This window comes from Grampus griseus (genome assembly GCF_964374135.1).
Source record: "Grampus griseus genome assembly, chromosome: 1".
NCBI classification, from domain to species: Eukaryota; Metazoa; Chordata; class Mammalia; order Artiodactyla; family Delphinidae; genus Grampus; species Grampus griseus.
The window spans coordinates 169,489,956-169,514,877 of NC_139017.1; the positions used below are offsets into that span (position 1 = coordinate 169,489,956).

General features: G+C 52.6%; 1 protein-coding gene across 1 annotated transcript in view; it reads right to left on the reverse strand.

Annotated features, from left to right (window-relative positions):
• Nucleotides 1-9,186: 9,186 nt before the first annotated feature.
• Nucleotides 9,187-24,922, reverse strand: part of IGSF21 (immunoglobin superfamily member 21) — a gene marked incomplete at its 5' end in the record, with an annotated part of 244,551 nt that continues 228,815 nt past the window's right edge. Inside the window, 6 exons of the mRNA XM_082657755.1 lie at nt 9,187-9,285; nt 9,980-10,018; nt 10,437-10,629; nt 11,041-11,126; nt 20,317-20,791; nt 23,392-23,507. Of these exons, the coding sequence (XP_082513881.1) occupies nt 9,212-9,285; nt 9,980-10,018; nt 10,437-10,629; nt 11,041-11,126; nt 20,317-20,791; nt 23,392-23,507 (983 nt within the window). The 3' untranslated portion in view covers nt 9,187-9,211. The remainder of the gene's footprint in view (nt 9,286-9,979; nt 10,019-10,436; nt 10,630-11,040; nt 11,127-20,316; nt 20,792-23,391; nt 23,508-24,922) is intronic.

Sequence of the window (24,922 nt, forward strand, 5' to 3'; positions counted from 1 at the left end):
CAGGGTGGAGGCCAGGGGCTTCCCGGAGGAGGTGGCTGATGAGTGTGGCAGGTCCCAGGCCCCTACTGAGTTTGAGTGTGTTTTGTGGGGGTCAGAGTGGGTGATGGGGGAACCGGAACAGAGGCGGGGAGGACATCCAGAAGTGTTGTGTGGCCAGAGGCTGGGGCTGAGGGACTAAACCAGCTGAAGCAAAGCATTTGATGACAGTGTTAGAAATAAGGCTGGTGATAATGGCACGGGAAGGGCCTGTGCGGTGAGAGCAGGACTCTGTCCTGTCTCTTTACTTGATCGGGATTGCTTGCTTTTCGTCTTTTTCATGATGGTGTCCCGGGTACATCAGTCAGCTCTTGCTGTGTAACAACCACCCAAACCTCAGTGGCACTTAACAAGAAGCCTTCACTTCTTACTCACTGTCCACTGGGCTGTCGTTCAGGCTGGCCTTGCTGGCCTTGGCTTCAAGCTGGGCCTTGGGCCCAGGTCTGCTCCATGCATCCCTCATCCTCTCTGGACCTTGGCTACCCAAGGTGTGTTCTCCTGGCGATGGCAGATGTGCCAGGGAGAAGACCTAACAGTCAAGCGTATTTGAAGTCCCTGCTCCTGGTGCATCCACTAACATCCTGTTGGCCAAAGCAAGCCACGTGGCCATGTCTAACATCAATAGGGCGTGGAAGGGGAAGTACACACCCATCCTGAAGGTGGTGGGGAGGGAGACAATATTTGCTGTGCAGTAATCTAATCTACTTTCTATTAGCTTTTGCACAAAAGGAAGATTTTTTTCCCCTTAAAAAAATTCAAAAACCATTGATTGGGATGATTGCATTCAGAAAATCTCCATGGAGCATCATTTTGGGGTCTTATTCTGCACCTGGAACATCCCCTGGTGACCTTGTAGCTGACATGAATACATCCATGAACACATCCCACTCCGCCAAGGCTCCCTACTCTCTCACTGCCTCCCCCTGCTGGCAGCGGAGGGCATTGATCAAGCCTGACCGGGACCTGACAATGGACCTCATTCATTCTGGCAACAAGCTGTTAAGAGATAGAGCTTTAAAAAAACAGTCACCTGTGTTCAAAAGCTGATTCTGCCACTTTGTGGCTACATGATCTTGAGAAAGTTCCTTAACCTCTTTAAGCCTCAAGTTCTCTGTGTATAAAATGGGCACAATACTGGAACTTTTCTCTTGGAGTTCTTATGAGGATTGAGAACAAGAGAGTAGCCCCCGCTGTAGGAGCCCAGTAAGTGTTTTCTGTTCCTGGGCCAGGGGCTTTCTGGGTCCGAGGAGATAGCAGTTAGGTCCTCACATCAGGACCCACCATGCCCTTAAACCCAGGGAAGGGTCCATCTGTGATGCTAGCTTTCTGCCCCGAAGCTAACTGCCCCCAGGGGCTGCCAAAATCACTCCCCGTCCTCTTGGCCCAGAGCCCTGACCCCAGAGCACCCTGACTGTGTTGCCACAATCAAAGATGCTTTTCCTTGGATTCTGGCCACTCATCTCAACCAGGGACAGAGCCTTGAATGTCATGTCCACTTTCGGAGCTGCCCCTGTCTGCAGGCATGGACCATCTCGTCCCTAGCTTAGGAAGAGAAAAGCTGCTCAGAGCCCTCCTGACACGCCCCTGGGTGCCATGGGCAACGTGGCCAGCATGCCAAAGTGGGCAGTGAGTCCATGTGCTGGGCCGGCACTGCTCAAACCTGCTGGTGCACTGCAGTAAAACAGCCTTCAACTTAATATATGCTAATTAGATTTTAATGCCATTCAGATTTCCAACAGTAGTGCCATGTTAGCCATGGCAAGTTATAATCATATCTAATTGGTCATTCTGACATAACAAATTTCTTGTATAAATTATTCTTTTTTTTTTTTTTTTTTTTTGCGGTACGCGGGCCTCTCACTGTTGTGGCCTTTCCCGTTGCGGAGCAACAGGCTTCGGACGCGCAGGCTCAGCGGCCATGGCTCACGGGCCCAGCCGCTCCGCGGCATGTGGGATCCTCCCGGCGTGGCACAAACCCGTGTCCCCTGCATCGGCAGGCGGACTCTCAACCACTGCGCCACCAGGGAAGCCCCCGGATAAATTATTCTTAGTTAATAGTCCCCCAGGAGCAACCTCAAAGCACACACACACACTCACTCATATATATATTTTAGGGGAAATTGAGAAAAAAGGACAAGATGGAAGCAGGCGCCCAGTGAAGCAAATTTGTTATTTCAAACCTGGACTAGTGCAGGACCTCAGCCAGAGCCTCCAACAAAAGCCCTTGGGGTTGTTAGAACCTGGAACAGAGTCCTGAGCCTAGGAGGGTTCTGGGTGGGATCAAGGTCACTGCCTTTGAGGGTACCCCCCAGGTAGACGGCTTCCATCCCAGGAGGTGGCAGCAGGAGGGGTCACCAGTCTCAGACCTTAGCCCCTACTCAGCATGGTCTGCATCTCTCGGGGAAGCCCACCCTGGCTGCAGAAGCTTTTCCCCTCCCTCTGAGACTGGTCCGCCCTGGAACTCTTCCCTGGTACAGATTCCTAGGTCCCCAAAGAGGTAAAAGGGGCACCTAATGGCTGAGTTAATATTTTCTTTACCAGGCAGAATCACTGAGTATAATTCCAGAAAAAGGGATGGGGGGTGAGTCAACCCAGTTTCTGATCCTCACATTACCACTAAGCTGCTGTAACCCCGGGCGAGCTGCTTGGGGCCTCTGTTTCCCAGCTGGGATATGGGTTGAGACTCAGCATACATTTCTGGGATATGGGTTGAGACTCAGCATACATTTCTGCTTTAGCTGGAAGGAAGCGGTCTTTTCTCTGGAGTTGGAGCTTAATGGAGCACCCAGAGGGTCTGGAGTGCGAGCCTGCCCCTTTCTTTTCTCCCTTTTCTGTCGGGTCACTCTCTGTCCTCTGAGGCTGCCACTGGAAAGTGTGGCTGTCTGCATGCACTCGTCCACCTGCTGGCAGTGCCCTCAGAGGGTGGGTGGTGCAGTGGCCCTGTCCTCCCACTTGGGAGGGGAGGGGAGATGCGTGTAAAGAGGATGGGATTTCCAGTTGGGTCACCCCTTTACCCATGTGATTTGGGCAAGTCCCCCTCCCATTTGAGGCCCCCTTCTTGCGCCATTTATTAAACGAGCATGATAGGTCCTATCTTATACGGATTGTAAAGAATCTGAGTTTGTAACTCTAAGTTTCTCTCCCTTTGGTTCTCTTCCTTCTTCTCCATTCCCCTCCCCTTCTGCTGGCTTATTTAAAGGCACAGAATGACCTTGTGGGGGAAGGACCACGTGATCTCTTTTATCTAGTACTAAAGGAGGGAGATTAATGTTAGCATCTCCTGCCAAGTGAATGATAATGACAGGTGACATTTATTGAGCGTATACTATATGCCAGACATTTTTCTAAGTACTTTATATGCGCTCTCTCATTCAGCCCTCAGAGGTGAGTACAGTTATGATCTCATTCTAGAGACAGGCCACCCAAGCACAGAGAGGTTATGTAAATAGCCTGAGGTCACACAGCTAGTCAACAGCTAAGCCAGAATTTGAACCCAGGAGAGTTTGGCTCTATAGCTCACCTCTTTAACCACCTACTACACAGTCCTGCCTCTTGGACTGACCAGCTTGAGATCAGTAGAATATTTAGGAGAACCATCTGCCTTGGAGGACCTTCCAGGAAGAAGGAAGGAAAAGGAACTGAATTCACTGAGTTTCTGGTCTATACCTGACTCTGTGCTGGGCTTCTGACCTATGGAGGCAAAATTGCCTAATGCATCAAGCCTAGGTCCAGATCTCTTCTCCAGGACTTATTTGCTGTGTGACCTTCAGCAAGTTACATAACCTCTCTGAGACTACCTCCTTACTTGTAAAATGGATCTAATGCTTCCTATACGGCGAGGTGGTTGTGAAGATCAAACTAGATGATACATGCAAAGTGCTTAGCGCAGCCCTTAACACGTAGAGAAGATTTGGTATATGGTAAATTCCTAAATATAGGAATGTTGATATTTATGCAAATTCATGCATATGGAAACATTGCTATTTAATTTGTTACACACATCCTGTAAGTTGCGTAATTATCCCCATTTTATAGTTGGAAAGACTGAGTTCAGATGGGTTAAGCCACTTGCCCAAGATCCCACAGTGGGAATGTGGTAAAGCCGCAATCTGAGCCCTCAAACACTTTCAACCCCAAAGCCTTTCAAAACTCTGGCTGTCACTGGGGAAGGACTGTCCCTGTGGTCAGAGAAGGAAGGTCTCTCGGGGAGGTGGAGTTTGAGAAGGCAGGGGTAGGGGTACCAGTTTAGGGAAGGGCTCCTCCAAAATGCTTTTTGTCTGTGGCCCTGGGATCTCCAGGATCGATGGAGGAAGGGGTGGGAGGGAATGGGAGCCTGGGGTGGAGACCACAGCTGCCTGGGGCAGTAGGAGAGGGGGAGGAGAAGGAGCAGAGGGGAGGCAAGCCTCCTGAGAAGGTTAGCCCCAAGGTCAGATGCAGCTGGCAGCCCAGGGCTCCGCTGTGAGTGCTGACATTTAGGCCTGTCGCTGATGATTGGGCCCATTTGGAAAAAAATGCATGTGTTTTGCACATCTATTTCCTTCCACCCATCATCACTCAGGGCTGTCTTCCCTAGAGGAAACCACGGGCATAATACCTGACATAACAGCTTAAGCGCTTTTTGGAAAACTCCCCAGCTCCAGGCTGGACTGCAGGGCTAGTCTCTCTAGCTCCGTCTCTGTCTCTGTCTCTGTCTCTCTGTCTCTGTCTCTATTTCTCTGCCTCTGTCTGTTTCTCTGTCTTTATCACACTCTCTGTTTCTCTCTCTTTGTCTCTATGTGTCTCTGTCTCTGTGTGTGTGTCTCTCTTTTTTCTGCTTTTTTCTGTGTGTCTGTCTCTCTGACTCTGTGTCTCTGTCTCTCCTCTATCTCTTGTCTCATTTCTATCCACTCCCCACTTTTTCAACCTTTCTCTTCATCTCATTCAGTCCAGATCTTGGTCTCTTTCGAAGGTTTCACAGAAGCCCAATTGAATTGGAGAGTTCTCTTCCAGAATTCCTTCCTCCAGGGACCCCCTTCTCTGTCCCCTCCATCCCTCATCTCCAAATGCCTCCAAGGAGACTCCTGTCTCTCCAGGATGTCTGATCCCAGTGTGAGCCTGACCTCCAGCACCCCAGACAGCTCTCCTCGGATGGTTGTCCCTGTTCCCTCTCTCCTTCCTTTCCCTGCCCCCTTCTCCAAGCCAACCTCATCCTCGGTTTCCCTCTCTTCTCTTTCCAGATCTCCCTCTCCACTCGACCCCCGACCCACCGTCTGGTCACTCAGAACCACAGCCCTCTCCCTTTCATTTTCATCAGCAGCCAGGGCTCCTGGGGGAGTCAGCCCCGACGACACTGGCCTTCCCATCCCTGCCCCCATCCTGGAAATGTGAAAGCGCGCATCCGGGTCTGGGCGTCATGTGGGGCTGTCAGCTTCCCTGCAGGGGCAGAGCCCAGAGAGAGACCCTTGTTTTTGGTTTTGTTTTCTCTGCTCTGTGTACGTGTGTGCACTTCATAAAACATATAGCCTTTCTGGGGTCAGGATGGCTACTCTGAAAACCTGGGTCCTCGTGTAGGAGCCATGGTTGACGATTCCATGTCTCCCCTCAGACAAGGTGGCTGTGGCCCCTGGTGGAGACGGCTGCTGGCATCACAGAAGCCTGCACGGTAGGCAGGTCCCCAGATCTGCTCCTGCCCAGCCAAGAGCCCAGCCAGGCTAGAAGCAGGAGGGCTGGACGTCTCCAGTCCCATGAGGTGGGTTGGGGTAGAGGGGTCATGTGACTCCTCCTCTCATGTGACTCCTCTCGGGGGTGTGTGTGGGGCCCCGAGGCACAGTACCCCAAGGCTGAGAAGACGGTGACCCCAGACCTCGCTTCTCTCGCAGGTGCACAGGCGGAGGGAACGGGCACAGCAGATGCTGAACCGCTGCCCTGGAAGCGGCAGCACTGAGAGATCGTCACGTGCCTCCCCCACTTCCTGTGACCAAGTGTTCACAGCTCGAGAGCCCAGGCCAGGGAAGGGTGGTCCTGTCTTGGGGCCGCCGCACATGGGACTGCCAAGTTCTCCTTGATGAGCCCGACAACAAGGGCTCGGCTGCTCAGGAGGGGGATGGAGGTGGCCCCGTTGAGGCCTGGCACCCTGGGGGCAGGGATGGGTCTCTGCACGGACCGACAGCTGGACTGACTGACCTGGAGCCAAATGGTGGAGGTGGCAGAACTGACTTTGATGCCCCTTCCTCTCCTACAAGACCTGGCTGTGAAGTCACCACCTCCTGGAAGCCTCCCCTGACCTGTCCAGTCAGGACAGTCTTTCACCCCTTCTGTGACCCTGTTGTGTTCTTTCACGTTTTTGTTCCCATACTTACTACATGGCATTTCAGTTGCTCTTTTCCTCGACTCTGTCATTCTGGATGGATCAGGTGCTCTTTACAGTAAGATCTGCCCAACTTGTCTTGGTGTTGCCCCTGCCTGGCGTAAAGCCACAACAGGGGGATGCTCAGAGTCTGTGAAATGAGTGAGTAAGCAGGTGGACAAATAGACGAAGGATCCGTCTCCCTGTCAGGCTGGGCTCGGTGTCACCCATCCCTCCTTCCATCCCTGCAGGCCTAGGTTGAATAAACCATCCTTTTCAGCCTGCTCAGGGCTCAACATCCTCAAACTCAGACCCCAAAGCAGACGGCCGCCCTACCCGCTGTGGACCTCGAGCCTCCCAGCTGGCTCTCTCTGGGCATGTCCCCTGCCACTTTCTGTGGTTCATCCACTTGCTGCTGAGATATTAACGCACCTTAGGGGTCAATTGAGCCCAAAGACCACACTGTTAATAAGGGAAAGCAATTCCAATTTCATGCCTACATGGGCTTCCCTCTATTAAGACAAAAAGAAGGAATAAATCTTTTTTTATTCCTTCCAGAAAACAGGCAGAGGCATTGTGTAACATTGGCTTAGGTAGGATTGCTGGCAGGTAACAGAAGGGGGAGCCGCTGGCTCACGTGAGACAGAGCAGGGTTTTGGGGAAGAAGGAAGTCGGCCGAGGAGACAGGCGGTGCAATGTAGTTGTTGCTGCTGACCTGGCCTGGATGTTTATATTAATGGATATGAGACACCTTTCAACACTTGAAAATCATCTTCTGTACTGTTGCCTGCAAGATGCAGGCAGGCAAATATGTATCAAATAAATGGAGCGTTTAGTTGTTACATTTTTGAAGGAGAAATTGCAGTGAGGGGCCGTTTGGGCTTCCCAGTTGAAGTGAGAGTAAGTCATGGTGGATGGGAAAGCACGATTCCGGAGCATCAGGCTCAGAATGGGGGGTGGCGTAGATTGTAAACACGGCCCTGATCCGCCTCCTGACCTGTATCTGCTCATTATGCAACATGGCTTCGTAGTTCTTCTCATCTAGAAGTGGAATAGATTTCTCCATCCCTTGAATCTGGGCTGGCCTCATAGCTTGTGCTGGCCAATACAGTGCAGCAGAAATGACAGGAGGGCAAGTTCCCCGAGGTCAATGGGGTGCGACAGACGTGGTCTGTGCCACTACGAGGCCTGACCCTTAAAGTCATCCTGTGTGATTATATGAGTTTCCTACCACTGCTGTAACAAATTACCACCAATTTAGTGGCTTAAAACGAGGAAAATGTATTCTCTTAAGAGAGTCCTGGAAGTCAGAAGTCTGCAATAAGCCTTGTGGAGCTGAAAGTGTTGGGAGGGCTGCTTCCTTCTGGAGCCTCTGCGGTTGAGCCTGGTTCTTTGCCTTTTTCAGCTTTGAGGCTGCCTGGATTCTTTGGCTCGTGGCCCGTTCCCTGCATCATGACAATCTCTTGCTTCTGTCATCCCATCTCCTTCTACTGCTTTCTTGCCTCCCTCTTTTAAGGACCCTTGTGATTACATTAGGCCCACCTGGACAACCCAGGACACTCTTCCCATCTCAAGAGCCTTCAGTTAAACACGTCAGCAAAAATCCCTTTTGCCAGGTAAGGTAGCAGATTCACAGGTTCTTGGGCTTAGAACGTGAGCATCTTTGGTGGGGGAGCTGTTCTTCTGCCCGTCATTCTGATCCTGCAGCCCTCTCTTTCCCTGCCCTGCAGATCGTAGAGGCCACATATTCCAGTTGGTTTAGCTGCAGGATAGAAGAGGATTACCCAACCTGCCTTGGGCTTTTCATGAGCCCCAGATAAGTTTTTATTGTGTTAATCCCGTAAAACTCTGGGGTTAATGTGTTACTGCAGCCTAGCTTCTCCTCTCCAGATCAACACAGTCTTCCAGGGCTCTCCTTGGTGACCCTCAGGTTTTGGCCACAGCTCAGAGATGCCAACCCCACCCATCTCCAGACATTCTCAGCCCTTCCCTCCAATAGCTGAATGGCATGGGGAACCTTCTAGTAGTTGAACAGGAAATTCTGGAACCTCTACCATTGACTTATATGTGAAATTGATTGACGTTAGCCTTGGCTATGTGACTTGCTTTGGCTAAAGGAGTGTTCAAGGACATGACAGGCCAATGCCTTAACTGCGCTTCCATGGTTTGAGTTTTTTTTCTTTAGCTAGGATGATCTACCATAAGAGGATCAACTGTCAGACAGCCACAGCCCCTTTAGCCTAGGCCCCAGAGAAAACAACCATGGATGAGACCTGTGCCCAACCCATCCCCTGGAATTCAGCCCAGATAGCCTGTTGCTTGAAGCAGAGCTGCCCAAGTGAGTCCAGACTATATCAGCTGAACCACTTTGTCCTAAACGTAAACACAATCATAAATACTTGTTGTTGCCTGCCACTGTGATTTGGGTCCCTTTGTTATGCAGCATTATTGTGGCAAGAGCTGACTGTTACACTTGGCCCTGAGGGAACTTGAATTTCCTGAGTAGAGTCTCTGGCCACTTCCCACAACTGGATTTGTGTGAAACAAGGAGCTGCCCCTCCACCCCTCCTCCAGGGAAGAGCATGCCCTCCATGTCCTTCATCATCCCCCTCAGTGCCCGTCCCGAGGTTGCATGTCCGGAGGTGCCCAGTTGCTGCTATAGACCAGGAAAAATACAGAGCCATAGACCGAGGTGGGGAAAAATGTTCTGTTTTAATTAAACTGACCAAAGAAGCCAAGACATGGACAGAAAGAGACTAAGAACAAGACTGGAAGTAGTTTAGAAAAGAAATGAAAACCAATTGCAGAGATGTCAGTGCCAGATGGAATGGAGGGAGCAGGGCTGAGCCTTCACGTCAGCTCCAGGACCACTGTCAGGGCGAGCACCAAGGTGAGCCGGATGCCAGCAGGGCCAGACGTGGAACCTGTGCAGGGAGCAGCGTCAGGGCCTGTGACCCACCCGCTTTGCTTTCTGGGGGGCACAGGTGTGTGGAGCCGGGGGACCGCAGAGCTTTGAAGGGCCCCAGCCAAGAGTCTGGACTTCAGTGTTAGGATGGGCTGGGTTCAAGTCCTAGCTCTGCTATCTGTCCCACCTGGTTGTGCGTGACCTCTTCCCTGTCCCAGGCCTGCTGGGTGGAGGTCAGGCTCCCCGGTGGCCGTCAGGACACTGCAGTGGGGACTAGGCGTGGGGGCCTCCATCATGAACTGTGAGATTGGCTCACTGTGGGAAAGGGAGGGCTGGCAGGCCTGGGGGGAGTGTCTGTGTCCCATGGGGTGGTGCCCAGCTCGGGGGCAGCTGAGGGAGGGCAGTATAAAGGGCCCCACCATCCTATGAAGTGGTCAAGGGCCCCGGATCACAACCCCACGGTCAGCGCTAGACACATCTTCTTGGGACCACGGCAGCCGAGCTCTCTGAGAGAGACTTTGTCCCTCGAACTCCCTGCCAGCTGCTTAGGGATGCTTAATTGCTTTAGTGCCCACTCCTGACCTTTGACCCAGACTCGGCCCAACTAGAGGTCAATTATGTGCCTACGGCATGAGGGAGGGGCAAGGTCACACAAAGGGGCCGTTTGGGGGACTAGAGCTTTTAAGCTAGAAGCTCTGAGAGTGGAGACTTACCATTGGAGTCCTCCGTTCCTTTTGGGATATTTGGGTTTTCTGTTGGGAAGAACAGAAAGAGAACTAGAGCATGGATGGCATTTGGAACTTGGCGAAGGAAGCCCCTCATCCAGCACCCGCTGTGTGGTGTCATGTGCACCCTCTCAGGGCAGCCACACGGCGTCTGCGGGCTGGGCGGTATCAGCCCCATTCTACAGATGGAAAAACTGAGGGAGGGGAAACAGTTTGCCCAGCGTTGCCCAGCTGCTAAGTGGTGGGTCTGGGATTTGAACTCAGGGTTCTCTAGCTCCAAAGCTGTTATGGTTTTAACCACTGAACTGTAGTGCTTCCCTGTGGGGCACCCTCTTAGGGCAAATTTATGGGACTTGGGCCCCTACTGCTCCCTCCTCCTTGGGAAAGCTCCAACCAGGGGCCTCCCCGGGTAGCCCTCCCGATCCGCTAGTTGGGCGCAGCGTACCAAACACGATGAGCCGGGTGTGTGTGTCGGTGGAGCCCAGAGGGTTCTGGGCCGTGCAGCGGTACATGGAGCCGTTGAGCTCAGCGGGAACCCGCTCCAGCACCAGCTCCTTCCCGTCAAACTCAGCGCTGCCGTCCAGGAGGCGGCTCCCAACCCGCGTCCATGTGAACATGGGCTCTGGGAAGACTTCGTTCTGTTGGCCAGAGCAGGAGAGAGTCGGGTCACAGGAGGAACCATTCTGCCGGAACAGGAAGGGGCCAGAGGCATGGCCTGGCCAGGGTGGGTATTAACACATCTTCATCGGATGGGTTGGGACTGGCTGCCCAGACCCCAGGAAGGAAAGGACTCTAGGGCTGGAAGGAATGTCAAGATCCATGTGCCATGTCTGCTCTAAGTTGCAGGTGGGCGAGCACATCCATGCGTGCACCCCATGCCATTCCTCGTGGAAGCCAATTCTGCCGTGACACAGATTAGGAGACTCGGACCAGCTGGCCGTGCTGGAGGTCAAGGGGAGGGTCTCAGAGCATGCCGCCAGGAATGCTCGTGCCCCGTTGGTGCCTGATGACCGCCCGCCACCCTTGCAGATGCTCAGAGAGAGGCTGACCTGAAATCCATGGACCAGAATCCTCACTGTGTCCCCGACCCGGGCTCTGCTGGGCGTCATCATGATTTGGGGTCCTTTGGGGGCAACTACAGGGAGAGGAAGGCCAGGTCAGAGAGGTGTGTGTGTGTGCGGGGAGAGGAGACTAAGCAAAGAAAAGAGGTGCTGGCGGAACGGAAGAGAAAGTTCCCATCCGGATCATTCATTCATGCCTGCATTCATTCATACACGTTCATGCCTGCATTCATTCATACACGTTTCCCGAGCCCTCGCTGGGACCTGGGGATTTAACGGCGTACAGAGCACAGTCCCTGTCCTCGTGGGGTTCACTCTCAGTGGGGTCAAAAGACGAGCACAAACTGGTGTAACAAGGGGTCAGATCGGAGAAGCCCAGGGCACAGTGGAGTCAGGGACACCCAAGGGGGGTGCCACCTGGGAGACGACTCAGCTGCTATAACAGGGAGAACCCTGCTCCAGCGCCCAGCCCTGCTCAGAACACCCACACTCCCACCTACACCAAACCCTTGTGAGATGCGCTCCTGCCTTTATCATCCCCATTGTATAGCTGAGTTAACTGAGGCTCAGAGAGGGGAAGTAACTTGTCAAAGTTCACACAGTGAAGAACGGGGATGAAATTTCTGGTCTCATTACCCCTGCTCCAGAGAGCCTTCTACCAGGTTAATATGCCCCGTGGGGTTTTTCTGGAATCTCTGGGTTGGAGGTGAGTGGAAGGTGGCAAAACGTGGGGGTAACCATCTCCCTCCCTGGGCCTGGACTGTGCCCTTCCGGCCTCTCTTCCTCACTGCTTGTATCACTTCTTTCACTTCTTTTAAGTGGCTTAACTTCTCTGAACTTGGGAGACAAGATGCCCAAGGGTGCTGCTCTCCTATGAACCAGAGCACATCGGGGATGGAAGAGCCACTGGGATCACTGAGTCCAATCTCTCAGGTTTCAGATTGGGCAACAGGCCCAGGGGTAACGAAGAGGCTTATCCAAGGTCACCCAAAGAGCCAGTTTCTCTTGTCCCATGACGTTTGCGCCAGGCTTCTTTCTGCCAGGTCCATTCATCACTCATTCATTCATTTAACAAGTAATCATTGAGCCAACTGTGTGGCAGGCTTTGGGGCAGGGCTGGGGACGCAGTGGTAATGGAGACGCGTGCCTGCCGACACAGAGCTTACACTTTAGTTGGGGAGACATTTGACACACAAATAAGTACGTGAATAAGAAACTACTGGAGAGCCATGGCACTGTGTGGAGAATTGGACAAGTGGGGAGTGATGGTCTGAGTGTCTCTTCCAACGAGCTGACATTTCAGCTGAGATGAAGCTCCTGAAAAGGGTTCCAGGTGGAGGGAACAGCCAGGACATGGCGCTGAGGTGGAAGGTCAGGGGTGATGGGGGTGGGGACTGGGCCAGACCCCATAGAGCTCCCTGGGCCAGGGGGAAGCGATAGGGTTTTGATCAGAGTGCCATGCTCTGTGCCACTCTCCTTGGACATCTTCCAGGGGTGGCGGCAGGAGAAAAGCTTTGTCCCCAGGCCCTGGGGCTGGCCTGGGTTCTCCTCATCTGTTCCACCTGCTACCCGAGCCTCTCCTTCCCACTCAGAGCTGTCAGAGCAGAAATCAGAGCAGCTGGCAGATGTGGGTGATTTCCTAGGCACTGCCAACCAATTTCATTCATGAGACCAAAGGACTATTAATTAAACCACGAGCAAGACACCTGAAGGGCCGTGTGGGGCAGAGGGAGGCATCAGCGGGAAAGCCAGGCCTGTGAGGGGGAGGGAATGGCAGGGAAGGTTTAGGCAGCTTCCGCTGCTGCGTCCACCCACGTAAGAAAGGAGTCTAGTCTGTGTGCCCCTGGACCAGTCACTTCCCCTGGCTTTCCCCAAACACAGGGTGGGAACAGCCAAGGCAACCCTTGTCCACCCACCACACTGGGCTGTTAGGAATATCGGGAGATGGTGGGTTTAAGGGCTAACATTTGTCCAGAGCGTCCTAAGTGCCTTGCGCTCTGTGACGTGCTTTATGCACGACCTCATTTACACTTCCAACCTCTCGAGATTGTCCCCATAAGGCAATGAAGGCTTGGGGAAGTCAGGTAACTTTCTCATCTTTTTAATGAACATTCAAGTGCTGTCAAGGTCCCCTTGCAGGTGAGAAGCGCTGCATAGGCTGGTCTGGCCCTGCGTCATTCAGTCTCCTCTTCTCGTCCTGCCGGGATGGCACTGTCCTGCTGCAGCCAGCAGGGGGCGTGGAAGGGCATCCCTGTCCCGGAGAAGCGTAAGCAGGAGAACCAGGGCGGACAACCTCGTCTCCTGGGTCAGATTCCTAACTGCCTCGGTTCCAAAAGACCCCACCCACCCACTTCGGGCCGCGCCTGGGCCTCCTGGCCCCAAGGGGAGGGAACTCACATTTATCAGGTGCCTGACATGTGCTAGACGTCATTCTAGGACCGTCTCACCCATCTTGGTGTTTACGAGGCAGGTTGCCATGAAACCCATTTTGCAGGCCGTAAAACTGGCTCCCAGGAGGGCAGTGGCTTGCCCGAGGTCACACAGCAAAGAAGTGGCAGGGGCGGGACCTGAAGTTGCACAGGTCTTTAGAGCGAAGCTTGGAACCCAGGAGTGGAGGAGGGGGAAAGCTGGATGCCTTCTTCCATGTGGGCAGCCAGACCCCTCCCCCGCTGCCCTGAGCTGCCAGGTCCAGAGGCTCCTGTGTGGAGCTGACCCCGAGAGGCAGAGGGTGGGTAGGCAAGGGGTCTGCTTTGCCCTCACTCTTCCAAGCTCGATCCTGGCAGCTGCCGACTGGCAAGAGCCTTGGTGGCAGGTGGCCCCTCTGACTCCTGCCCTCACTGCTGCATCCAGATGCTTCTGGAAGCCGGGCCAGCTGATGTCACCCACACGCTTCCACCACATGCTGACACCCACTAGCAGCTCCCGGTGGTCAAGTCCTGGCCCCTCTCTCCTGCCCCTAGAACACATCACTGAAGGTACCTGAAGGAAGGTTCTCAGCCCCCGGGACTTCCCTCCCCTCAACCCCTGGACATATGGAAAGAGTGGGAGTCAGGAGACCCAGGATTGAGGCCTGTCTTCTACTCTCCAGTTACGTGACTTGGATGAGTCAATCCAACTTGTTGGGCCTCAATTTTCTCACCTGTAAATGGGGAGAATAGACTGCTATCCTACTATTTGAGGAGTTGCTCTGAAAATGACAATGGGGGAGAGGTATGAGACGAAAACGTGAAGTGGTGTGCATCTGTTCAGGGGCGCACAGAAACTCCTGATCATATAACGGCTCTCTTTACTCTCCTTAGCATTTTGCTGCAAGGAGAGCCTTGTGAAATCTCACGGAAAGCTCCTCTAGGCGCCCCACCACAGGCATTCTAGGTGTTCACTAAGACAACCACTCACGCACTTATTCACCCATCCACACATCCATGCGTCCATTCGTTCATCCAACCAAGCATTCATTCTATCCATCCATCCATCACTCTCTCATATTATTCATCCCTCCATCATATCATCCATCCATCCATCCAAGCATTCATTCTATCCATCCATCCATCACTCTCTCATATTATTCATCCCTCCATCATATCATCCATCCATCCATCCAAGCATTTGTTCTCTGCATTCACCTATCATTCCATCATATTATTCATCCCTCCACCATAACACCCATCCATCCATTTTCCATCCATACACCTACCCGTAAACCTACTAATCCACTCACACACCCATTCATTCAGCTACTCGAACCGTCTAGTTCTTTATGCCTAATCTGTGTCGATCACTATGCAGGGCAATGTTGGGGATACAATAATGAGTAACAACAGTAGCTCATATTTACTGAGCACTTACTCTGTCACTATGCTAAGCACTTTGTATGCACGCCTTGTTTAATCTTCACAACAACCCAGAAAAGTATTAAGTAATTGATTATTAGGGAAGTGTTTATTAAGTCATATGTTACAGATTGTGCTGAGCGCTGTACCATGTGAACAAGGCAGGTAAAGACCCTGCCCACGTGCAACTTAAATTCTAGTGCAAGATCCAGGCAATAAGAAAGTATATCATATACTTGCACGTGGAGATAAACACAATGCCAGAAAGCAAAGTGAAGTAAGGAAATGATGGGGCCAGGAGGAGGAGGCTGAAGTAGGGTGTTCAGGGAAGGAGCCTCTGAGTAGGAGATTTGAGCAGAGATCTGATGAAGGAGGGATTGAGGATACCTGGGGTAAGATTCATCTAGGCGGAAAGGAAGGACAGTGCCAAGTCACAGAGGTGGGTCTGAGCTGGGCATATTCAAGGAAGAGTAAGGAGAACCCTGTGGCTGGAGCAGATGTAACAGAGACGAGTGTGAGAGATGAGCACCGTGGGAATGTAATTTTAGATGTGATGGCGGTCTAGAGGATTATTTTGTTTTGTTCTGACTTTCATATATTTTTAAATGGTGAGGAAACTCACATAAGGGAAAGGCACTGTTCTTAAGAACACAATTTGACAAATCTTCATAAATGTGAACATCTGTGTCACCACTATCCCAGCCAAACTCGAGAACATTCCCATCCCTCCAAAGGTCCCCTGATGCCTCCTTCCAGTCAATTTCCACCCTCCATAGGTAAACACTGTTCCACTTTCTATCCTCAGAGGTGTGCTCCATGTTCTAGGAGTTCATATAAATGGAATCGTGCAGTCTGTACTCTTCTGCCTGACGACTCTCACTCAGCACAATGTCTCTGAACTCCATGGTGTATTAGGAGTTCATTCAACTGTATTGATGAGAAGTGGTTCATTATATGAATATATCACAGATTTGTTCATCCATTTTCCTAGTTACGGACATTTGGGTTTTTTACAGTTGTTGTTGTTGTTGTTGTTATGCATAAAGTTGCTGTGAGCATTCAGGTCTTTGTGGACGTATGTTTTCATTTCTCTTGGGTAGATACTTAGGAGTGAAATTGCTGGGTCATAGAGTAGGGAGGGGTATTTTTATCTTTGTAAGAAACTACTAGTTTTCCAAAGCCGTAGTACTGTTTTATACTCCCAGCCCCGTATGAGGGTTCTTATTGTTCTACGACCTTGCCAACATTTGGTGTTGTCCGTCTTTCCCATGTTAGGCATTTTCGTAGTTGTGAAATGGTATCTCACTGAGGTTTTAGTCTTCATTTCCCTAATGATGTATATCTTTTTATATGCTGATTAGCCACTTGTATATCTTCTCTTTAAAATCTGAGTTATCATTATTGATCTGCAGTAGTTCCTTATATATTTTGGATACAAATCCCTCATCATATCTCTGTACTGAGAGTATTTTCTCTCAGTTTGTAGATTGCTTTTCCATTTCGCCACATTTCACTTTCTTAAAAGTATCTTCTTAGGAGCAGAAGATTTGGATTTTGATTAAGTCCAATTCACCAATTTTCAAATTTGCATTTAGTGCTTTTTGTGACTCTTTAAGAAATCCTTGCCTACCTCAATGTCACAAAGATATATTCTTGTGTTTTGCCCTAGAAATTTTATGATGCTGGGTTTTACATTGAGGTCTGGGATTCATCTCAGGTTAATTCTTGTGTGTGTGTGTGTGTGTGTGTGTGTGTGTGTGGTAGAGGTCAGGTTCATTTCCTCCTTAAGTGTGTCCAGTAGTTCCGGGGCCATGTATTAAGAAGCATTCTCTTTTCCCATCGAACAGCCTAGGGACCTTTATCAAAAATCAACTGACTATATGTGGGTCTATTTCTGGGCTCTTTTTTTGTTCTATCAATCTGTCTACCATTGGAGGGTTTTGGGTGGGTGTGTATGTGGATTTATATTTTAGATCAATCAGAGTGGAGAACAGAAATGCACATACGTGGAAGCAGAAAGGCCAGTTTGGGGGCTACTGTAATAATCCAGTGTGAACTGCCGGTGCTTAGATGGGGTGGTCGGAGAGGAAACCATGAGACAGGGTAGATGTGGGATATATTCTGAGGTTGAGCTGCCAGGGCTTAAGGATGGCTTGGCTGTTGGGTAGGAGAGAAGAGGGGGAAAGTGGGTGACTCCAAGGGTTCTGGCTTGATCAATGGGAAGAATGTAGTTGCTATCTACTGAGATGGGCTCTAGGACCACCAGGCGTCTGTCTTCTTAGGGGCAGTGGCATCTGAGCTGGGGAGGGCATCCCTGGCCGCGGGAACAGAAGAAGCAAAGGGTCATCACAGAGAGGCATGCCTCAACCCTTGCTGGCCTAACTTTTAAAGTCCTGACCAGATGACTGGATTCTGTGCCCCGGGGTCATCTCATGCAGCCCTCTGTCTCACCCCCATGGCCAGAGTACAGGGTGCCTTGATTGTGTGAAGGGTAAGCACTCACTCAGGACCCCTCTGGTTCACACCACTCTCCACCGGCTACACCCACTGGCTCCATGGGTCCTCACCACAGCCCCACCGGATGGGCAGTAGAGCTCAGTGGTTAGGAGCATGGGCTCTGGGGTCAGACCTGGCTGGGTGACCTGAGGAGAGTTGCTCTAAGCTTGGGTTCCCTTACTTATAAAATGGGGATAATGATGGCGTCTCTCCGCTGCCTGATAGGGTCACTGCAAGGAGATCTTGGAGAAAAGCATCTTGCATACAGCCTGGCTGCCATCACATGCGCCAAACATTTATGAGGTTACTATTATTCCCCCACTCAGCAGGTCAGAGAACAAGGCTCAGAGACCTAAGAGGCTTGAGACCTCACCAACTGACAGCAGCTGCGGTAAGACGGGAAGCCAGCCTGGGGGTCTCTTCACTCACCCACCCAATTTGGCCCCTTCGCCTGGGTGGCCCTGCTGTGTCCCCCAGTTCCCCGTGGGCACACACATATCTGTCATGCCCACTGCCTGTGAGTGGGCCTTTCTCTTGCTCTGATGATGGAGATTGGGGGTGCACACCAGGTGGCTCCGGTCAAGGGAACCATCTGGAATCTGGGACAGGGCAGGCAAGTGCTTTACTATGGCTTGGGATAGGGGGTGGGAAGGGGGTGGAACAAGCCAGTGGCAGCACCCCGTCCATCACTGGGAGATGTGAACTGCAAGCTCACCTTTCCAGCTGCTCGGAAGTCCTTGTCTGGTCTCGTCTTTCTCATTCTCTGTGGGGGTGGGACAGGGAAGCCCTCCCGTGGGAAGTCAAGCCTTGGGCAAGAGAGGCTGGGGGCGGCTTTCATGGGCAAGGCATCCCGTTGAAGGGTCGAGGATGCTCTGCTTCCCAGCCTGGAAGCAGACTGTATCTTGGGGACAGGGAGGTTCAAATGCAAGAAGGAACTCTGGGAAGAATGGAGGGTTCAGAGAAACTGGGGGCGGGAGTTCTGGCAAGGTGGGAAGGCTGAGAGAGGGATCTGGACAGGCTCTGCGTGGGGATAATCCCAGCGCCTGGCACAGGGCCTGGCCGTAAGGGGTGCTTGTGAAGTTTCTATGGCATGATGAGCAAATGGTACTCAGGGGGCAGGCACCATGACAACAGATGCCCTGAGGCAGCACAGTGAGTGGAGGCTAAGGGCAAGACACTGGGGCCACACTGCCTGCCTTTGAACCCTCCCCCACTTACCTTGCGCAACTTACTTAACCTCCCTGCACCTCAGTTGCCTCGTCTGTGATAGAGGATACTAATAACGCTGACCTCATTGAGTGACCATGAGGATTACCAATTGGGTAACTGGGTTACTAATTGTGTTCATATGAGAAAAGCAACGGTCCATGGTATATAGTAGGTGTTCAGTAAATGTTAGCCCTTATTATTATTTTCTGTGTGGGCAAGTGGCCTGTGGGAATCACAGGGCCATTTTAATCAGACTTCAGACAACTAACCCCATAGCCAGCAAGGGTGCCCAGTCCTGGGGCTGGTAAGTTCAGTGGTTGGCATAGGGGAATTGGAGAAGGCACCAACAGACCCGGCTGGAAATCCCAGCTCTGCTACTTACAAGTTGGTGACTCAGAGAAAGGGACCCCACCAAACTGAGCCTCAGTTTTGCTCACCTGTAAAATGGGACTGCATGGTAAACTGCTTGTGAGGCGTGAATGAGAGAATCCTTGCATATGTTCTTGGCACAGAGTAGGTGTTATATGTACATGAAATCCTTTTCTTGGTGTTTGGTGCAGGGTTTTCTGGTGGACTCGCTAAAAACAGAGACGGCCTTTGGACCCCCAGGCACAGGCTGGGGTCTCAACCCTCGTCAGTCATTGCTATCTGTCCTCAGTCATGAGGGACCTCGGTTAGGGGCTGTAGATGTTTCCATGCAGCTCTTCACCACTGCAGGACAGGCAGGGGACGAGCCCTGGCATCTTGGGCTCTGGGTTCAGCTGCTGGGTACCGAAAACCAAGGTCCAGAGGGTTGTGGGCAAAGAGGGCCAGTACTGGGTCAGTGTGCCCAGCTCCCTGCCCCCCCCCCCCAGTCAATACAAATCCTGGCTCTGAGAGCCTCATATTTCTAGTAGAGAAGGTCCCACATGTCCCGTCTCCCTGCCTTTACTCAGCTGGGAGGAGATGTACAAGGGGAAACAAGGATCTGCTCTGGGGACATACAGACTTGGTGCTCTGTGGGAAGAGGAAGCAGGCCCCAGATGGGGATTGAATTCTCAGGCTGAGCTATCCCTGGGTATCCAGTTTCCTGGTTGCGCCCACGTCCCACATCCCTGCAGATGACAGGGTTTCCATTGTACTTAAAAGTGTAAGCGAGAGCAGTATCCTCCCACGTCCTATACGTTCCCTACCCCAAGCTGGCAAAACTACCTTCAGTATTCCTGACCCTAATCCGACAAGCTTCCGACCTGCCACACTCATGATCCTTACCTAGTAACTGTCCCTGCACTCAAGGGTCTCTTATTTCAATCGAGAAAACCCCTTTGTCACCTCCTATGTTCCCATCCTTCCCTGGACGTTTCCTGACCTGACTCAGCAACTCTCCCTTATGAGTCCCAACTCCTGTGTCTTCTTCACTCACCCAGCAAACTTCCCTGGGAGTGTCCTGTTCCATCTTCAATCTTGAAAACCTCCCATGTTTCTAACACTGATCTAGCAAAACTTCTGTGACTTCCATATGCTTGATCCTGCTGGACCAAACTCCCCAGACCTCCCTGTAATTTCCTATGTCCTCCAACACAGCTCAGCAAACCTCCCAAATAGCCTGCCTCTGACCTCCGTGCCTAACCCCGACCCCGGCTCGCTCCAACTTCCCATCTCCGTGGTGGCCGGCAGCCCGCCCTCTTCCAAGGCTCCCCACCGCCCATCTCTGCAGGGGCCCTGCAGAGTGGCTTCCGTCGAGCCTCACCCAGCGTGACCTCTGCCTGCATGGGCATCGACAGTGCCGGGTGCGTGACCTCACAGCTGAAGAGGGCTTCGTTGTCGATCTGCGGGTTGAGCGTCCAGGTGAGCAGGGCGCGCACCTCCACGGTGCCGTCACTGCCCGGCGTACGGCTGTGGCTCAGGAAGTAGACGGGCTCGGAGCTATGGACCCAGCGGGGGAACTCGCGGCTCACCACCGTCTCGGGGATGTTCTCGGTGGTTGGCTGGAGGGGGATGCTGGGATCCGGGGTCAGGCTGCGGGAGGGGCGCTCTGTGTAGGAATGCCCGCCCCGGCTCTCAGCGTCCAGCAGGGACAGTGACCTCTGCATCTTGGTGTCGTCCAGGTCACGGTGCAGCAGGCCGCGGAAGGGCCTGCTGTCCTGGAGGGGGCCGGAGCTAGCAGCCGGCGGCTCTGACAGGGGCACTGCGTCGATGGGCTCCCCATCTCGTTTGAAATAAACCTGAAATTGCAAGGAGGGTGTGGGAAAAGATTTTGCCCCAATGACATGGACCTCCCAGTGGGCTCTCAGAGGAACTGGCCACAGGAGTCCAATCCTTCAGGAGCCTCCTCCTCCTAGTAGCCTTCCAGATGGACCGCTCTCTCCCTCCAGCACCCTAAGCGCTCTGAGTCAGCTCGGTTCAATGGGGACACGCAGGCTCTGGCGGCAGAGGCTGAGCTGGTGAGCCTCTTTGAGCCTCAGTTTCCTTACTGAGAACACCTACTTCATGAAGGGAATGAGAACACTTACTTCATGAGGCTGTTGGACGCTTAGAAACAGTGCGTGGAAAAAGCACCCTGGACACGGCCCTGGCAGCCCCCCTGGGCTCCAAGGGTGTGGTCCGTGCCCACCTGGGGAGAGCAGGTGGGTGAGAGTGAAGGTGGAAGAGCGCCAGAGATTAAGTGAGATGTCAGAAGGAGAAGGAAAGGATCTGTGTGTGTGTGCGCACATCCTGGAGGTTTTGGAGAGGAAGACAGGAAACAGGTGTGCGTGTGGGAAGGCGCTAGGTGCGGAATGAGGCAATAGGCCGCATATTCTCACTTCCTCCGCCAACAGGGAATTGGAGTTTTGAGAGGCGGCATTTCATTTAATTTGCTGCCTTTTTATTTTGGTACATATGCCAGGGGCCTGTGGGGATTGGGTGTATTTTTTTTAAATAAATCGATGGGAGACAGGGTGAGAGGAGGACAGGAAGCAGCTCTGGGGACGCTGGTGCCAGTGGGGAAAGGGAGCCGGAGGATGCGGAGGAGGACCAGGTGGGGGGGGGCGAATGAAACGTGGGGTGCGCAGAGTCTGTCAGAGTTTACAGCTCCAACGAAGAATCTCTTATGCACATAATAGCCTGCTTTGGGGTTTTTCTTTCTTTCTTTTTTGAAAAGTGCTTCAAAAGCAGGTTTGTAATTTATGTCAAAGAATTCTTTCAAGTTTTGATATCGCAGGCAAACGTAAGGTGCCTGGAATGTGGGGAGATGAGGACCTTTCAGATATATATATATTTTTTTACATATATATATTTGAATATTGTACTGCTGTGTCTTAAATGGCAGGAGATGGCCAGCTCGGGGAGGAGGGGGTCTTCCTGCAGCCCCAGGGCGGTGAGGAGACTTTCTCTGTGCCCTGCAGAAAAGGAGTTTTTCTTTGGAGAAAAAGACGAGCTTGTCTCATTTTCGAGAGGGCAGACGTCTTTATGGGCTCCAAAGGGAAATCTTGGGACCACGCTCTTCTCTCGCCAGTTGCTGGCTCTGAAGCTGCTTTTTCCTCTGTGTCCTCAGGACTGTAAGGTGCAGGTGGAGGGAGATGGGCTTCATCAAAGGCTCGTCTCTGCACCCCCGCCTACTGCCCCCTGTGCCTCTGAGCACCTGCTTACTGCCCTGTCTTGGTTCTCTCCACTCCTGTCCTGTCCTGGACAGCTGGTCCTGGGGTGGGGCTGGCCCGGTCCCAAGGTCACCCCACTGGATCCTGCCTGTGAGACAGTCAAGGGTCTGGAAGGAGGAGAGCCCCTGCCTCCCCACCTTGAACTCTAATCCCCCTGCCCAAGGCTCCAGCCCCACCCCTAGTGATGTGTGAAACTCACAGGGTCAAGACTCAAAGTATCATATAAGGTTAAACTTGGCCTTGGGAGCACGTAGCCCGTAGGTTCTCGATATGGTTCAGGGAACTCTCAGGGTTCCACAGAGGTGCCTCAGGGACCCATTAGGGCAACTTGCCCTTCCTTCACTTTTAAATGTTTTCAACATGGGGCTTCCGTGTATTTGAATCAGACCAAACAGGTCCTGATGCTTCTAAAAATGCTGAAAAACTATAATGTCGCCCACAACCTAAACCTCCTCAAAGAACCTGAGGAGCAGAGGGCAGGTCTCCTTGCTCAGGGTCATTTGGTGCATGTGACGTTAGGGGCTAGAAGACAGCCCCCCACATGCTCTCCCATTCTAGCCCCTCCCCCCACCCCCCCACCCCCACCCCCACCCCGCCCCTTAGAGCGGCCATGACAGTAACTCGTGAGCTGCACTGACAGGCCTCAAAGCGCTTAGGGCAGGGCTAATAAGGAGTTGGCCCAAACAGGGATTTCCCCCTCCTCCCCGCTTCCCACCTCCCCCTTTTCCTCCCTCCTTCCTACCCTCCCCAGTGGACTTGGAGCTGGAGGACATGACCTTGAGTCCCAGCTCTGTCAAGAACACAGTGGCTGACTCTCTCTACATCCCTTGCCTTCTCCGGGCCTCATCTGTCTCCATCCTGTTCAATAACTGGGGTAGGGGTGTGCTTGAGGCTGGGCTCCCCTGAAGCCCACCCTCACTGTGCAGTTCAAGGATTTCAGGGTCCAGGAGAAGCGGGGGTTCTCAGCACCAGGGGGCTGGGAGCAAGAAAGGCATATGGGCGCCTGGGTAGGTCAGATGAGTGGACAGGATCAAACCAAGGCAGACGGGGCAGAGTTAATTTATGCAAGCTGTGGCCTCTATCCTTCGTTCTGCAGAGTGAGCGCTGTGGTGACAGGGGCAGCTGGATGGGCCACGAAGGAGGGGGGCCCGGCAGGGACGAGGAGGGACGACTCCAGAGGTACTCACCGTGGGCGCCGGTTTCCCTCCCGACACGATGCAGACCAGCGTGAAGTTCTGGGCTTGGTAGCGGCTGAAGGGGGCTGGTGTGTCAGCGGCCACCACCTCAATGGAGGTGGGAGGAGCTACTCAAAAGAGAAGCACAGGAAGACCAATGCTTAACTGGAAGGTTCGGGAAGAGTTCACTGATTACCTAGGATGGGCCAGGTCCCACACTGGGCATTGGGGTGGGGGACAAATATTGCACAATTCCAGGGGGTGCCACTGGCAGCAACGACAGTGAGAAGGATGTCGCTACTGGGCATACAGACAAGGCCCTGCCTCACGGGGCTTACAGCCTGGTGGGGAAGATAACCATGAATCAAGTGATCACACGGTCAACTGTGCTAAGTGCATCAGATACCAGGAGGTATAACAGGATGTAAAGGGACCCGCTCAAGCCTGAGGGAGTGACGCCGTGCTGTGCCTGAGGACGCAAGAGTAGGCAGAGGACAAGTGTGGCAGGTGGAGGGAACAGCATGTGCAAAGGCCTCGTGACAGTTGGCTCAGGGCAGGGGGGATGGAAGGCAGGCTGTGTGGTGGGAGGGCAAGGAGCGGGGACGTGGTGCCTGCTGGGGCTGGGGAGATGTGCAGGGCACCGCTGGTGGGTCACCGCTTGCAGTGGTGTGCTGTGGCTGGTTCCTACCAGCTCCTGAGAGCCGATTGTGATGTTGCTGGGAATTTTGTGAACCAGTTCTTAAACTGCTGCTAGATCGAAACAGGCCACGGTGGGCATCTTTACGCCATGGAAATCAGCCACCACTGCAAATCAGGGCTTTCTTGTTTGTTTCTTCCGCCGTCCCCACCCCAGGCCCCCAGAGAGCAGGTTTGCCAGCCCACCGCTGGCTGTGAGTTTTTCTTCTTTGTCCTGAGAGCAGGAGGAAGAAGGCTTCAAGCAACAGCAGAGATATGATCTGAGCTGCATTTTGAAGAGACTGGAAACACAGAGTGCTGTTTAAGCCAGTGAGATGGGTCGCTTAGACCGTGGTGAGGGCAGAGCGGGAGAAGCAGATGACCTTGAGAGATATTTAGAGCCAAGAGTCTTCCCTCTTTCTTTTTATTTTCCCCCCAAAGTTGGCTTATTTTGATTGGTCCCGCTTCCCACCAGCTTCCCTTTCTGCTCTCCTCACCGCCCACTACTAGCTGGTTTGCCAAAGCAGGTGTTCCCAGGCACCGTGGGTTATTGAGAGGTCAAATGTGGAGCCATCCGGCACTCCTGGGTCCAAGTCCCAGGGAGGTCACCGCCACCTCCATGTCCTTGGGCAAGTTACCAAAACTGTGAGCCTCAGTTTCCCGATTTGCTAAGTGGGATTAATCCTTGGCAGACACATTTGAAGGATGAACCAGCTAATCGATATGAAAGGGCTTAGCACGTGCTAGGGATTCACTAGTCTCATGACTCTTGAGATCATTTCCGCAACTTCCTTGTTATCAGCAGGACAGGAGCCAGAACCTTACGACTTTGCTTAGGAAAGGCTGTCAGTTCTGGCTTCTTGTAGCC